This window comes from Coregonus clupeaformis, chromosome 17 (genome assembly GCF_020615455.1).
Source record: "Coregonus clupeaformis isolate EN_2021a chromosome 17, ASM2061545v1, whole genome shotgun sequence".
NCBI lineage: Eukaryota > Metazoa > Chordata > Actinopteri > Salmoniformes > Salmonidae > Coregonus > Coregonus clupeaformis.
Window position 1 is genome coordinate 7,057,834 of NC_059208.1, and position 14,253 is coordinate 7,072,086.

The 14,253-nt window shown below is 50.1% G+C and overlaps 1 protein-coding gene across 1 annotated transcript in view; it reads left to right on the plus strand.

Moving 5' to 3' along the window:
• The window catches only part of LOC121586530 (AT-rich interactive domain-containing protein 1A-like), a 51,542-nt gene extending 37,609 nt beyond the window's left edge, over positions 1-13,933 (plus strand). The window contains exons 8-19 of the mRNA XM_045226059.1: positions 1,212-1,533; positions 2,385-2,545; positions 2,756-2,865; positions 3,128-3,337; positions 3,557-3,761; positions 6,292-6,421; positions 6,868-7,025; positions 7,265-7,529; positions 7,754-7,850; positions 8,107-8,947; positions 10,159-10,289; positions 10,583-13,933. Coding sequence (XP_045081994.1) covers positions 1,212-1,533; positions 2,385-2,545; positions 2,756-2,865; positions 3,128-3,337; positions 3,557-3,761; positions 6,292-6,421; positions 6,868-7,025; positions 7,265-7,529; positions 7,754-7,850; positions 8,107-8,947; positions 10,159-10,289; positions 10,583-12,469 — 4,517 coding nt within the window. The 3' untranslated portion in view covers positions 12,470-13,933. The remainder of the gene's footprint in view (positions 1-1,211; positions 1,534-2,384; positions 2,546-2,755; positions 2,866-3,127; positions 3,338-3,556; positions 3,762-6,291; positions 6,422-6,867; positions 7,026-7,264; positions 7,530-7,753; positions 7,851-8,106; positions 8,948-10,158; positions 10,290-10,582) is intronic.
• The last annotated feature ends 320 nt before the right edge of the window (positions 13,934-14,253 follow it).

A 14,253-nucleotide genomic window follows, 5' to 3' on the forward strand; every position in this document is an offset into this window, starting at 1 on the left:
TTGCCAGAGTTGGATAAACTTGTGGATACCATTTTTATGTCTCGGCGTGCAGTTTGAAGGAAGTTGCTAACTAGCGTTAGCGCAATAAATACCATACACTTCCAGTCATTGCACTAACGCTAGAAAGTATTGGGTCGCAAAACTACCTCTAACTTCCTTCATACTGGATGCGGAGACATAAACATGGTATCCATGAGTTAATCTAACTCTGGGGAAGTAGATAAAGGTCTTCATTGCCAAAATCCTGAAGTATCCCTTTAACAATGTCCTCCAAGAGCTGCTGAATAATTTTCTCACAGCTTAGTGAAAGGAGTGGGGAGGAAGAGAAGGGAAAATGAAAGTGTCAATAGGATATGATCCTCCTGTTCTAGCTCTTACTGAAGCCCTGTAGTAACCATGTGCTCCCCTTTGCTGCTTTGAAGTGCTATTGCTGTAACATACACCCAGGGCTCGTCCTGATCGTAAAGCCATTGATTGTCGAGATAGTAGGAGCACTGTACTCTCCTTTTTCCTCTCTTTTATAGCCTTGTATTGCTCTCTGGAATGTTAAAAAAGATCAGAACATTCTAATCTTTGAAAAGATTTTTCAATTGTCATCCTACAACCATCACAGCATTTCTGAGGTAGCCTAGATACAGAGAACCTTTTGAAGCTGCATTTTAAATGTAGAATAGCCCTCTCCCTCAGAGGGCTTTCTTCACGGTCTTTGAATAAGTATGGAGATAGATAACTCATCGAATCAGACTCTAGCCCAGCATCTACACCGTTTCATCAGCTAGCCTGTCAGCACAGAGACCAAGAGAGAGGCTATATCTGTGGAGTTAAATTTAGACGTGGACCACTGAAACTCCCAGACAGGTTTCTATATGCCGGAGGCTAGAAGGTTTCAATGAGGCAAGCTAGGTCTAGGTTCACCACAGGCTACATACAACAGGCCTAAAGCTTCACCACAGGTATCAATCTATCTGCTTGAATAAAAACCTCCTTTTTAAACTCAAATATTAGGCCTAGCTGTTAAGTCCTTTTTCTTGATTTTGATTCAATCAAGGCTCCATTTTAGGATTAGGACTCTTGCTGTGTTAGAGTAAGTCCTGGGTTGTAACTGAATGAAACAGGGAGGAACTACATGGACTTGTCCAATAATAACACAAATTACGGTGTGCCCTTCTGAACAGTCCCCGGATGTCTCTGTCTCTCTCCCCACCCTCCAGGTTACCCCAGACAGCCCGGCTACAGTGGCATGCCCAACGCCAACTACCCTGGTGGTCCGGGGGGCATAAATCCTGGTATGAACCCTATGCCAGGCCAGGCTGGTGGGGCGCCGTATGCAGGCATGCCCCCTGGCAGGATGGGTCCGGGTCAGATGGGTGCTCGCCCCTACTGCCCCGGGATGGGCCCCAACATGGGCCCCGGCATGCCCCCACAGGTGACCTCTGGGATGTGCCCCCCTCCAGGCATGAACAGGAAGGGCCCTGGGGGCCCTCCGGATGCAGCCTCTGCCATGCACCACGGAGCCAACTCTATACACAACCGGTAAGCTGCCTGGTCTGTACTCAACGACACTGCGTTGCTGCTTTAGGAGACAGTTCAGCATTGAGTGCCATTCAATATTATATGGTTCATCTCTTTGTTGGAAATTGTGTGTGTGTTTGTGTGTGACCCTGAAAAACCCATTGTTTGATTCTTCCCACTCCCAGGCTCTGCTGTGTGAGAGAGGAGAGGTCAGGTGTGAGCCAACCAGCCAGCTAAGATGTAGACCAGTCAGGGGAACACAGAACACAGGGACAGGGAGGAAAGATAGGTGGCATATGAGAACAGTGATCCAGGCAGTGAGTCACACAGTTGTTCAGTCAGAAAGTCAGCTGAGCCTCCAAGCAGAGAAACAGAGCCACAGAGAGAAAGACATTAGCCACAGAGCTCCAGAGGGAGACAGGCTGGAGACACAGACGTTTACATCAGGAGGTAAGACAGGGCCCTGTTCAGTATGGAGTAAAACATTTTAAAACAGAGAAATACTTTATTTTTTTTGCGTGTTTTGCTATCGTGTGCCCTACTGAGCACAACTCAAGTGTTCACGGAGGATGTTGAGCAGAGAGGGGAAGGAGACAACGAGGCATTTTAGGAAGATGGGGGCCTCTGTAAGGAAAGGGAGGGATGAGAAATACAGTATGAAAGCCTCATCTCCAAAACAGAAACTTTTCAGGAAATGGAAAAAAACCAGCCATATTCTCCCGTTGACGAACATACAGTTATGAGCTTTTCATCCGACAGCCACGATATTCTTCTGTATACATGTTTAGAATATTGCCGTGTTGTTTTATAACTGTCATGTATCGTAACCATTGTGAATGGTTTTATAATGTTGTCGCTCCCCCCCTTTCCAGGCCTCCAGGTTACCCCCCCAATATGCCCCAGGGGATGATGGGAGCAGGGTCTCCGTATGGCCCAGGGCCGGGGGCCATCAACAGCATGCAAGGTATGATGAACCAGGGAGGACCCTACGGAGGAGGGCCAATGGGAGGGAACATGGCCAACAACACACCTGGTGAGTCTGGAGAAAATATCCAGTCTGGTTGCGTCTGGACATTATTTTATCACCCAACTCAAGTGGACAAATGATTGCTTTTGGCATATCATCTGACTTGATATTTGATATTGTATAAAATCGGCAATAAATTGGATTGAAATGTTACTTAACTAATATGTGGTACTACTTGGACTAAACCCCCCTCCCCATTTGTTATCCATCTGCCAGGCATGGCTCCTAGCCCTGAGTTTGGCATCGATGTCAAACTGAACCCAGCCCAGAAGATTAACAACAAGGTGGACGGCACGCCCAAACCTGAAACCAAGAAGGTAAAGAAGGTTTGTGGTTTCTGACTTGTGGTACTGAATGATACAGTCAGAATGAAAGAGCTGCATGGTTGTTTGTGCATAGAAATAGAATCCCAAGAACAGTCAAAGCCCCTCTGACCATGGTAACCTCATGGGTACACGCAATATGGCTGACCTAGTATTGTGATTGGGATTCTACTTCTATGGGGTCAGTGAGTGGAAGTAAGTTGAAGTCGATGGTGAATATCAAGCCAAATCCTCACCACTTCCTTCTCCCGTCTCCCTCTTTCAGAAGTCAAATTCTTCGACGACGACCAATGAGAAGATAACGCGTCTGTATGAGCTGGGTCCGGAGCTGGAGAGGAGGACGTGGGTAGACCGGTATCTGGCGTTCGCTGAGGAGAAGGCCATGGGCATGACCAACCTTCCCGCTGTGGGACGCAAACCTCTGGACCTCTTCAGACTTTACGTCTCGGTGAAAGAGATCGGAGGCCTCACACAGGTTAGTGGTTCCTCTGTTGCAGTATTTGTGTATAGTGTGTCTGTGCATGTGTCTATGTACCTCTGTGTTTTAGAATACCGACGTCATTATTTGCCTGATAACCTTGTCATCGTCATTTCATTTTTCTACAGCAGTTTAGAACATCACATATTTAGCTAGTTTGGACTCTGTTTGGTAGCTATGGTGTTGTAAGATCTCCTCGCTCCTTCCGCCCACCAGGTGAACAAGAATAAGAAGTGGAGGGAGTTGTCCACCAACCTGAACGTGGGCACGTCCAGCAGCGCTGCCAGCTCTCTGAAGAAACAGTACATCCAGTGTCTGTACGCCTTCGAGTGCAAGATCGAACGTGGCGAGGACCCGCCCCCGGATCTCTTCACCGACGCCAAAAAGACCACCCAGCCCAAGATCCAGCCCCCCAGCCCAGGTCCGTGCTGTGTTTGTCTTGGTCTTTATTTGTGTGTGTCTGTCTGTCAGCCCCCTAGCCCAGGTGTGTGTCTGTCAGCCCCCTAGCCCAGGTGTGTGTGTGTGTGTGTCTGTCAGCCCCCTAGCCCAGGTGTGTGTGTCTGTCAGCCCCCTAGCCCAGGTGTGTGTGTCTGTCAGCCCCCTAGCCCAGGTGTGTGTGTGTGTGTGTCTGTCAGCCCCCTAGCCCAGGTGTGTGTGTCTGTCAGCCCCCTAGCCCAGGTGTGTGTGTGTGTCTGTCAGCCCCCTAGCCCAGGTGTGTGTGTGTCTGTCTGTCTGTCAGCCCCCTAGCCCAGGTGTGTGTGTGTCTGTCTGTCTGTCAGCCCCCTAGCCCAGGTGTGTGTGTGTCTGTCTGTCTGTCAGCCCCCTAGCCCAGGTGTGTGTCTGTCTGTCTGTCAGCCCCCTAGCCCAGGTGTGTGTCTGTCTGTCTGTCAGCCCCCTAGTCCATGTGAGTGGCAGATACTCAAACTAGTACTTCACATCCCCTCCCTCCCATACCGACTCTGTTTTGAGTTATAGCTAGTCACATTGATTTAAATGGAATGAGTGAAAAATGTTGATTATAGCCTCAAGTCTTCTTGGGTATGACGCTACAAGCTTGGCACACCTGTATTTGGGGAGTTTCTCCCATTCTTCTCTGCAGATTCTCTCAAGCTCTGTCAGGTTGGATGGGGAGCGTCGCTGCACAGCTATTTTCAGGTCTCTCCAGAGATTTTCGATCAGGTTCAAGTCCAGGCTCTGGCTGGGCCACTCAAGGACATTCAGAGACTTGTCCCGAAGCCACTCCTGCGTTGTCATGGCTGTGTGCTTAGGGTCGTTGTCCTTTTGGGAGGTGTGGAAGGTGAACCTTCGCCCCAGTCTGAGGTCCTGAGCTCTCTGGAGCAGGTTTTCATCAAGGATCTCTCTGTTCTTTGCTCCGTTCATCTTTTCCTTAATCCTGACTAGTCTCCCAGTCCCTGCCGCTGAAAAACATCCCCACAGCATGATGCTGCCACCACCATGCTTTACCGGATAGTGCCAGGTTTCCTCCAGACGTGACGCTTGGCATTCAGGCCAAAGAGTTCAATCTCATTTTATTCTAAACATACTGGTATGCTGAGGCCGTCCTGTGGTTGTCTATGAGAGGCACAGACAGTGTGTGTTTGTTCTGTGGTTCCTCATAGTCTTATGCTGGAGGTTAATGGGGCTGTCCTCAGTGATCTGCTCCCCCCTGCATATCTCCTCAGGGGGGTGTTGTGTTCTGTCGGTGTTCTCGCCCCAAACACTGTTCGTTTTGGAGAGGCTGGTTTTTGGTATCACCCAGCCACGTGCTCCTCAACAGTCTGCTCTGCTGGTCTGGCCCAGCCAAGCCAAGCCAAGGATGGGCTTTCATTTCAGGGGGCAGGGAGTCAGTGCCAGGAGGCTGAGGGGAGGAGGGATGGGGGTTTGGTAGAGGTTATGGGGGTGCAGGGAGATCCTCTGTGGTGGGGAATCAGTGCCAGGCTGGGGGAGAGAGACGAGGGTTGATGGAGAGGGGAGAGGGGTGCAGGGGAGATCCCTCTGATGTGGAGTATGTCTGCTGGCAGCCCCCCAGTAGTAAGGGGGGGGGGGGTCGTCATCTGTTGATGCCTTCCATTACTAGCTACTACTACGGCAGTGCCTAGTGTCTGGTTCCTGGCCCACGGCTTCACAGGCAACCCTCTCCCCCCTCCCTGGAGCTTTGTGCTGAGCCAGAAAATGATGAATGGGAAAAGAGGTGGTTGTGTGTGTAAAGTCACACGCTTTTTTCTGCTCCCTCCCTCCCTCCCTCCCTCGCCTGCTGTCTTTTTTTTTTTCTCCCTTCCTGAGATTCCCCCCTTTCGCCCTCCTCCTCCTCCTCCACTCTTCAGCTGTAGTAGAGGGAAATCCCTGCCCCGGGGGAAGGGAGTGCAAGCAGATTGATGTGCGCGTTGCCGTGTGTGAGAAGTGAGAAGATTTGAATAACTGTGACCTGTCAATGACTGTGTGTGTGTGTGTGTCAGTTAATGAATGAAACACATGACTCATTAGACAGGCGTGCTAATAGTGAGAAGTCTTGAGCCGGGCAACGGACGAGAGGCGCTCCATGCAACACACATGGTAATCTGACAGAGGCTGAGGCTGATTTTAGATCATTGTTTCCTGGTGACTTTGTGATGCCGGCAGCAAGGCATGCTGAGATGTGCTGAAGGATTCATCACCGCTGTGTGTGTGTGGGCGGCCAAAGCCAGCCTCTCTGTGCACTGTGTGTGTGCAGCATGGGAATGAGTTGATGGGATTGAGCTAGCCAACAGCAGCAGCATGGGAGAGGGAGAGATAGGGTTTAGTCTCTTAACACTGGGCTGAAGTGATCTCTCTCTGTCACTGTGAGTCTCTTCTATAATAACGCTGAAGCTGTGTGTGCATTCAGTGGGATTTAGCCCTGTGACGTGTGTCTAAAATGTGCGTATCTCTACCGTGTGTATCTCTTAACGTGTGTGTGTGTGTGTGTGTTGCAGCTGGATCTGGATCTCTGCAGGGCCCCCAGACCCCCCAGTCTACCAGTAGTTCCATGGCGGAGGGGGGAGACCTGAAGCCCCCCACCCCAGCCTCCACCCCTCACAGCCAGATGCCCCCCATGCCAGTCAGGTACCCATGACACTCTCTACTACTCTGTCTCAAAACATCCTCTCACTCTTTACTACTCTGTCTCAAAACATCCTCTCACTCTCTACTACTCTGTCTCAAAACATCCTCTCACTCTCTACTACTCTGTCTCAAAACATCCTCTCACTCTCTACTACTCTGTCTCAAAACATCCTCTCACTCTCTACTACTCTGTCTCAAAACATCCTCTCACTCTCTACTACTCTGTCTCAAAACATCCTCTCACTCTCTACTACACCTGACAACAATCCCCTACCCTTCCTTCCTTCCACTGAAGAGTTGGTAACAAAAACAGAATAGATTCTTCCATTCAAGGGGAACCAAACGAACAACACAATTGAAAATGGTATTTAGCTTCTTCTTTTTTTTGTAATCTCTATTTCTCGCGCACCTTTTCTCTTTCCCTCTCCCCCTCCTCCTCCCTGTAGGCTGCAGGACCCATTTGCAGACGGGGGCGACCCGGCATTTGCCAGACGGAACTCTATCACCCCCAACAGCTACCAGCCTGGGATGGGTGGTCCGGAGATGATGGGTCGCATGGGGCCCTACGAACCCAACAAGGACCCCTTTGGTGGCATGAGGAAAGGTGAGCGATAGGTTTAACTGGCTTTTAGATATTTTATTTGGCGGTCACAGGAAATTATACAAGAATACTGTACGAGGAGTATATAGTATATCATGTGTGGCTTAGTTGGTTAAGAGCGTGGCGCTAGCAACACCAAGACTGGGTTGTGGTGGGTCCAAAGCATCTGCTAAGTGGCCTAGACAGACTTGTCCCATACAATATTGAGACACTGTTCAGTGTTTAACCCTAACTCTCTGCAGCTGGAGAGCAATTCATGACTCCAGGGCCGGGGCCTAACAGTGGTATGGAGGGGCAGTTCAACAGAGGCCCCCCAGGGCCCATGGGCCCCAACATGCAGATGGGTCCGAGACAACAGTACCCCTACGGACCTGGATATGACAGGAGACAGGAGCCAGGGATGGGTCCTGACGGCAGTATGGGTCCTGGGGCCCCCCAGCCCAACCTGATGCCTTCAGGGGCCGACTCGGGGATGTACTCCCCTAGCCGACCCCCACCGCAGCAACGGTCAGTACCTCAAACTGGGCTAAGTCACATACAGGGTCTTATACATGTTAAATACATGACTGTCTTTTCTCAAGAAGGCTTTGATCTTAGTGTGAGCTTATGTTATCTATTCAAGCGTTTGCTTTATCTTATTTTGTGTTTTCTGTGTAGTTTATTTTAGTTAAGTTCTGCTGCATTTCAATTGCCGAAGTTTGTTAACCGGTATGTTGTATGTTGTGTTTCAGTCATGATTCCTATGGTAATCAGTACCCTGGCCAAGGAGCGCCACCTGGTGGCCCCTACCCCAATCAGCAGCCAGGAATGTTTCCACAGCAACAACCCGTAAGTACATTTTGTCCATTGCTCTCTTTGTGTACTCATATCTGCTTCAGAAGCCTTGTAAATGTTCACTTGCATTTATCAGTATAACTTATTCAGTGAAATGAATGTGGGATGTTGTATTGATACGATATGAATGTAAAAAAGGCATATAATAACCTACTGAAATGTATTGAATCCATAATCAATATGTACGTGCTGGATATATAATCCATTGGTTTGATATTGAGATGCTAACAATGTGTATGCATGTCTTCAGAACTACAAGCGTCCTCCAGTGGACGGGGGCTACGGTCCCCCAGCGAAGCGTCATGAGGGGGATGGGATGTACAATGTCCCCTTCAGCGGTCAGCAGCAGCCGGGGCCCCAGCCCTCCGGGGGCCCCCAGGGCCAACAGGACATGTACAATCAGTACAACGCAGGCTACCCCGGCTCTGACCGCCGACCACCTGGCCCCCAGGGCCAGTTCCCTTTCCCCTTTGGCCGAGACCGGGGGTCCTCCAGCGGGGGGCCCAACTCCCAGTCCCCCATGCCTCCCCAGATGATGGGCAGCCCTATGCAGGCAGCCCCTGATGGCCCCCAGGGCCCCATGTGGCAGGGACGCAATGAGATGGGTTACCCCAACTACCCCAACCGCCAGGGGCCTCCAGGACCTGGCCAGGGGCCCCCCCAGGGCTACCACGGCATGAACCGCTCTGAGGAGATGATGCCAGGGGCCGACCAGCGGATGAACCACGAGGGCCAGTGGCCGGGACACCCCAGCCAGAGACAGTCCCCCTACGGGCCGGGGGGCTCGGGCCCCCCCATGTCCAGACCCCTGCAGTCCAACTATCAGAGCTCCCAAAACCACATTTCCCAGGTGTCCAGCCCCGCTCCCATGCCCCGCCCCATGGAAAGCCGGACGTCCCCCTCAAAGTCGCCCTACATGCACTCAGGCATCAAGATGCAGAAGGCGGGGCCCCCCGTGCCCGCGTCCCACATAGGCCAGGCCCCCATGCAGCCCCCCCTCATCAGGCGGGACATAGCCTTCCCCCCAGGGTCGGTGGAGGCCTCCCAACCCATCCTCAAACCCCGAGGACGACTCACCATGAAAGACATCGGTATGAAAGTGTTGGCAGATTCTTTTCACCCAAAACTTGCCATTTTCAGGAGATTAAATGTTAGCAGACCCTTTGCACAAAGTCACTTACGCTGTTTCTAAAAAAACAAAACAATTATTTAATAAAAATAATTATACTCCTAAACAATGTTCCCTCAAATTTTGGGGCACTGAGCACATTTTTGGTATTGTGAGCGGAAACTTGAACGTTGTTAGAATTTTGTGCAAGTTCCGGCGCGTGTTTACAGTGAACGCTGAGGCTGTACCCTTACAGTTTTAGACAGTAGCCAATAGGCTATTTGAGCATAATGTAGGCCTACCAACAAAACCAATGGAGCAAATCCCATAAGATTTTCACATGGAAATAGCTTTTGATTTCTATGATATAGCCTAGAGTAGCCTATATGTGGTGTTCAATGCAGGCCTACATTGCATGAGACTTTAAAAATGTTTTTACATTATGAAGGGCTTGACATTAATTCATGATTTTTTACTTGGTCTGTAACACCATGGGCCAAATAGGTGACTGTAAATTGCATTGTTGTATGATGCAACAAACCACTTTACAAAATAACATTAATTATTATTACAATACAGAAGATTAGACAATGTAGGCTACCCCTCTGCCTATTGACTTATTTGCATTTTCAAGCCTGTCTCAAAATACAACACTGCCCCTTTAATTAAGACATACGTTTTTTACCTTACTCGCTTTTCAAAGACAGCTTGAAATGTAGCCTACATGTTTTGTGCTCTTGTAGGAAGCAGTAACTCCCCATTGCTGATCTATGCTTATCTATAAATGGGCTAATAACTTGCTAACTAGCAAAGAATATCAACAAATGTTCACAGGCGCGGCTCTGATCTGAAATATGAAAAGCGCATTCATTCACTCGCTGGTGATTGGAAAAACCCCTCATGGGCTACCCACCCGAATTCTACTCCGTTACGCTCTGGCTCTGCCTACAACAAAATCAGACTCAATCTTGCAAAGTTAGATTTGTTTTGGTTTGTTGCATTAAAAAGGGACTGATATAATGTTTTTTCGATCACAGAAAAAAAGTGTATCTATATAGTGCAAACTAATGGGGCGAACTCGGTGAAGTTCAATCTCTTGCGCCGGTGAGCGGCCTGCCGCTACGCGGCAGCTTAGAGGGAACATTGCCATCATCCTATATCAGTCACTGATGTATTTTCTGCTCGTTCCCTCAGGCACCCCAGAGGCCTGGAGAGTGATGATGTCACTGAAGTCAGGCTTACTAGCTGAGAGCACTTGGGCCTTGGACACCATTAATATTTTACTATACGATGACAACAGCATTTCTACTTTCAACCTCTGCCAGGTGAGTTCCAACAGGCATTAGAATGATGAAACACCCATAATAATACTTTTATATTAATATTATACTTTTAAAATATTACATGTTGAAGTTGGTATCTTACCAGATGATACAGTAATCTTTTCTAAGAAGCATTCTAATAAAACTTCAAAATGTCAATATGTATTATCTGACATTATCCTCCAGATTTTCTAGGTTGTCCTGATCACATCTCTGTATAAAGAATTCATGCGTGATTATATTTGTCATTGATGTGGATGTCTAACTACAGCCTGTCCTATCCTGTCTCCTCTCAGCTGCCAGGGTTCTTGGAGCTGGTAGTGGAGTATTTCAGACGCTGCCTCATCGAGATCTTCGGCATCCTGAAGGAGTATGAGGTGGGAGACCCTGGCCAGCGGACGCTCATCGACCCGCATGCTGCCGACGAAGACTGGTCCGATGAAGAGCTGCCCGAGCAGGAGGACATGGAGGAGGACGAGGAAGAAGAGGAGGAGGACGAAGAGGAGGAGGACACCACCACCTCGTCGCAGCAGGTCCAGGTGAAACAGGAGGAGGAGGAGGAATCCACGACGGAGAACTCGACAGCAGAGGAGGAGGAGAAGGAGAGGAAAGGAGGAGAGTCTTCTTCCACCTCCTCAGCCCCCCAGAACCTCAGCCTCCTCCAGGAGAAACCCAAACAGGCCAGTAAGTTCGACAAGCTACCCATCAAGATGGTGCGTAAGAAAGACCCCTTCCCCGGGGGCCGTTCCAGTAAGCTAGGCCGGCGGCAGAGCTTCGACAGCGGGCTGATCCACTGGAGCATCGGCGGGGGGGACACCACGGAACACATCCAGACTCACTTCGAGAGTCAGTGCGACATCCTCAAGCAGCGGAAACGGGTGCCGCCATCAGCCACCGAGAGTAGAAAGAAGGTGGCCGTGCCCGCGACGGTGTCAGAAGACCCAGAGAAGACCACTAAGCCTGGCAAGGAAGAGCAGACCACCTCCCCTGCAGAGAAGACCACCAAGGCCTCTGCCCCAACCACGCCCGCCCCGGTCACTGCTACCATCGACGACGTCCTGTCGGCCCGGCCGGGCTCGGTGACGGAGGAGGCGGTGCGAGGAGCAGCCGAGGAGCAGAAGGAGAACGGGGGGAAGTTCCTGTTCTCCATCCGCCAGGCGCAGCAGAGCCGACGCAACATCACCATCCTGGAGGACGAGCCTCACAGCAAGGATGAGACCCCACTGAACACGCTGTCGGACTGGCAGGACACCCTGGCTCGCCGCTGCGTCTGCGTCTCCAACATCGTCCGCTCGCTGTCCTTCATCCCCGGCAATGACCTGGAGATGTCCAAACACCCGGGGCTGCTGCTGCTGCTGGGCCGTCTGGTCCTGCTCCATCACCGCCACCCAGAGAGGAAACAGGCCCCTGTCACCTACGAGAAGGAGGAGGAGGAGGACGAGAGGGTGAGCTGTGAGAGGGACGAGTGGTGGTGGGACTGTCTGGAGGTCCTCAGGGAGAACTGCCTGGTCACTCTGGCTAACATCTCCGGCCAGTTGGACCTGTCCATCTACCCAGAGAGCATCTGTCTGCCCCTGCTGGACGGCCTGCTCCATTGGGCTGTTTGTCCCTCGGCCGAGGCCCTGGACCCCTTCCCCATGCTGGGGCCCCATGGGGCCCTATCCCCCCAAAGACTGGTGCTGGAGACCCTCAGCAAGCTGAGCATCCAGGACAACAACGTGGACCTTATCCTGGCCACGCCGCCGTTCAGCCGGCTGGAGAAGCTGTACGGGACGCTGGTACGTCTGGTCGGGGAGAGGAAGGTGGCCGTCTGTAGGGAGATGTCTGTGGTCTTACTGGCCAACCTGGCCCAGGGAGACGGCATGGCGGCCAGGACCATCGCTGTGCAGAAGGCCAGCGTAGGTAACCTCCTGGGCTTCCTGGAGGACAGTCTAACGGCCACGCAGTACCAGCAGAGCCAGAGTTCCATGATGCACCTACAGGGGGCGCACTTTGAGCCCACTAGCGTGGACATGATGCGGCGAGCGGCCCGCGCCCTGCACGCCATGGCTAAGGTGGAGGAGAACCACTCAGAGTTCACCCTGTACGAGTCCCGCCTACTGGACATCTCTGTCTCACCACTCATGAACTCTCTGGTATCCCATGTGATCTGTGACGTACTCTTTCTGATTGGCCAGTCATGACAGCCGTGGGGGTTTCAGCTTCGCTTTCTCTTTCTGTTCCCCCGCCCTGTTCCCCCCCCCCCCCCTTTTATTTTTTTGTGTGTCTGTTGAGTGTGAGTGGAAGAGAGAACTAAGAGCAAAACTGACTGTCCTTTTTTTAATTTATGCAAAATCACCTCGGATTCCACTGTCTACCCTTCTCACTAAAGGACGGATTTACTGAAGTAGCGGTGGAGTTAAACATTCTGGAACACGGAAACTGAGAAACTAACGTGGATATGATGTGATAAGACCGATCAGATGGGACCCTGGGATGGAGGGAGAGAGAGAGGGGGGAGGGAGAGAGCTGCCCTGTGGCAAACAACTTTTTTAATGAAAAGATAAAAACTGTAACCAAAATTGCTGTCTCGTTTACAGTGAGTCTGGGGGATATATGTGCCCAGGTTCTCCTCCCTTGGGGTTGGCAGGGGGGTGAGCAGGGCGGGCATGGACGGGCAAAACCTGTTTTTAGTTAATGTACGGTGAAACAGACTCCTGGACTCTGGTTTGGTATACTGCTGTAACTTGGATGCTATATACTCAGCCCTACAGGACCCAGGTTATCAGCTGTGAACAGACAGACAGACGTCTTCAATGAGGAGGCCTGTGCAGTAGATTGTAGGACTTTTTTTCTGTACTGTACACCTTAAAAACAATTGTCAACATACTGTAATAATACTGTTTCACACTGAGATACGCTGGCTTGGCAGCAAACTGTAGTTTTTAAAAATGATTTTAGTTAAATGTTGAACTGAGAGAGATGACAAAAGGCTTTCCCCCCAAAGTATCGTGAACCTTACAACACCCCGACCTCTTCTCTGTCCCTTGATTGTATGACTTGACCCTTATAGAAGAAGTCACCTCTTAGGACTGCTCCTCTATTCTAGACGCAGTCCCGACTGCTGTGTATATATGATGTTGTACATTACACCTCTCTCCTCTCTCTTTCTCTCTAACCCTTCTGTTGCGCTTCACCATTTTGAATCTTCGATGAATTAAGGTTACTCTCAAGTGAAATTCCCTGCATCAAGTTCGCCATGGGATTACCTAACCTTTGACCCCTCACCCCCGACCCACCCGCCTGTCTCTCGCTACAGGGACTCAGCTGCTGCGACTCCCTTGCAACATCCCCCCCCCCCCACACAGATCAAGTTTCAGTTTGTCTCCAGTACCGCTGTCTTAACATGACTGAAACCATGTCTGCTACGGTTCCATTTCCGCTCCTACATCAACGACAAAGCAAGACCCCTGATGAAGACATAAACTGTTTGAAATGTGTTTATTTGTTTTTCCAGTGATATGGATTCTGCATATTTGTATTTCAGACGATGTAGCTAAAGACTTGATGTAAATTCCAATTTTTTCCTTTTTTTTGGCTTAATGAATCTTTATACTATATGTTCCATGTGTTAAGAATAAATGTACATTAAATCTTCGTAAGACGTTTGTGATGGATTTATTTATTATGGGCTTTTGAATGTGTCTGTTGTTATTCGTGGACCTGCAGTCGTACACCGGGTGTATTCACTAGGAACCAAACTGATGCAAATGGGCTGAAACCGGGCAGGACCTAGCTGAACTTAAGAAACACTCGTTTTGGATGTAAAATGTTTTGTTACAGTATGCCATGTCTTTTGGATGTAGGGAAGTTGATGCATATTTTCTTACAATGCAACTGATCACTACTACATGTATGCAGTTGTCGGAAGTTTACATACACTTAGGTTGGAGTCATTAAAACTCGTTTTCAACCACTCCACAGATTT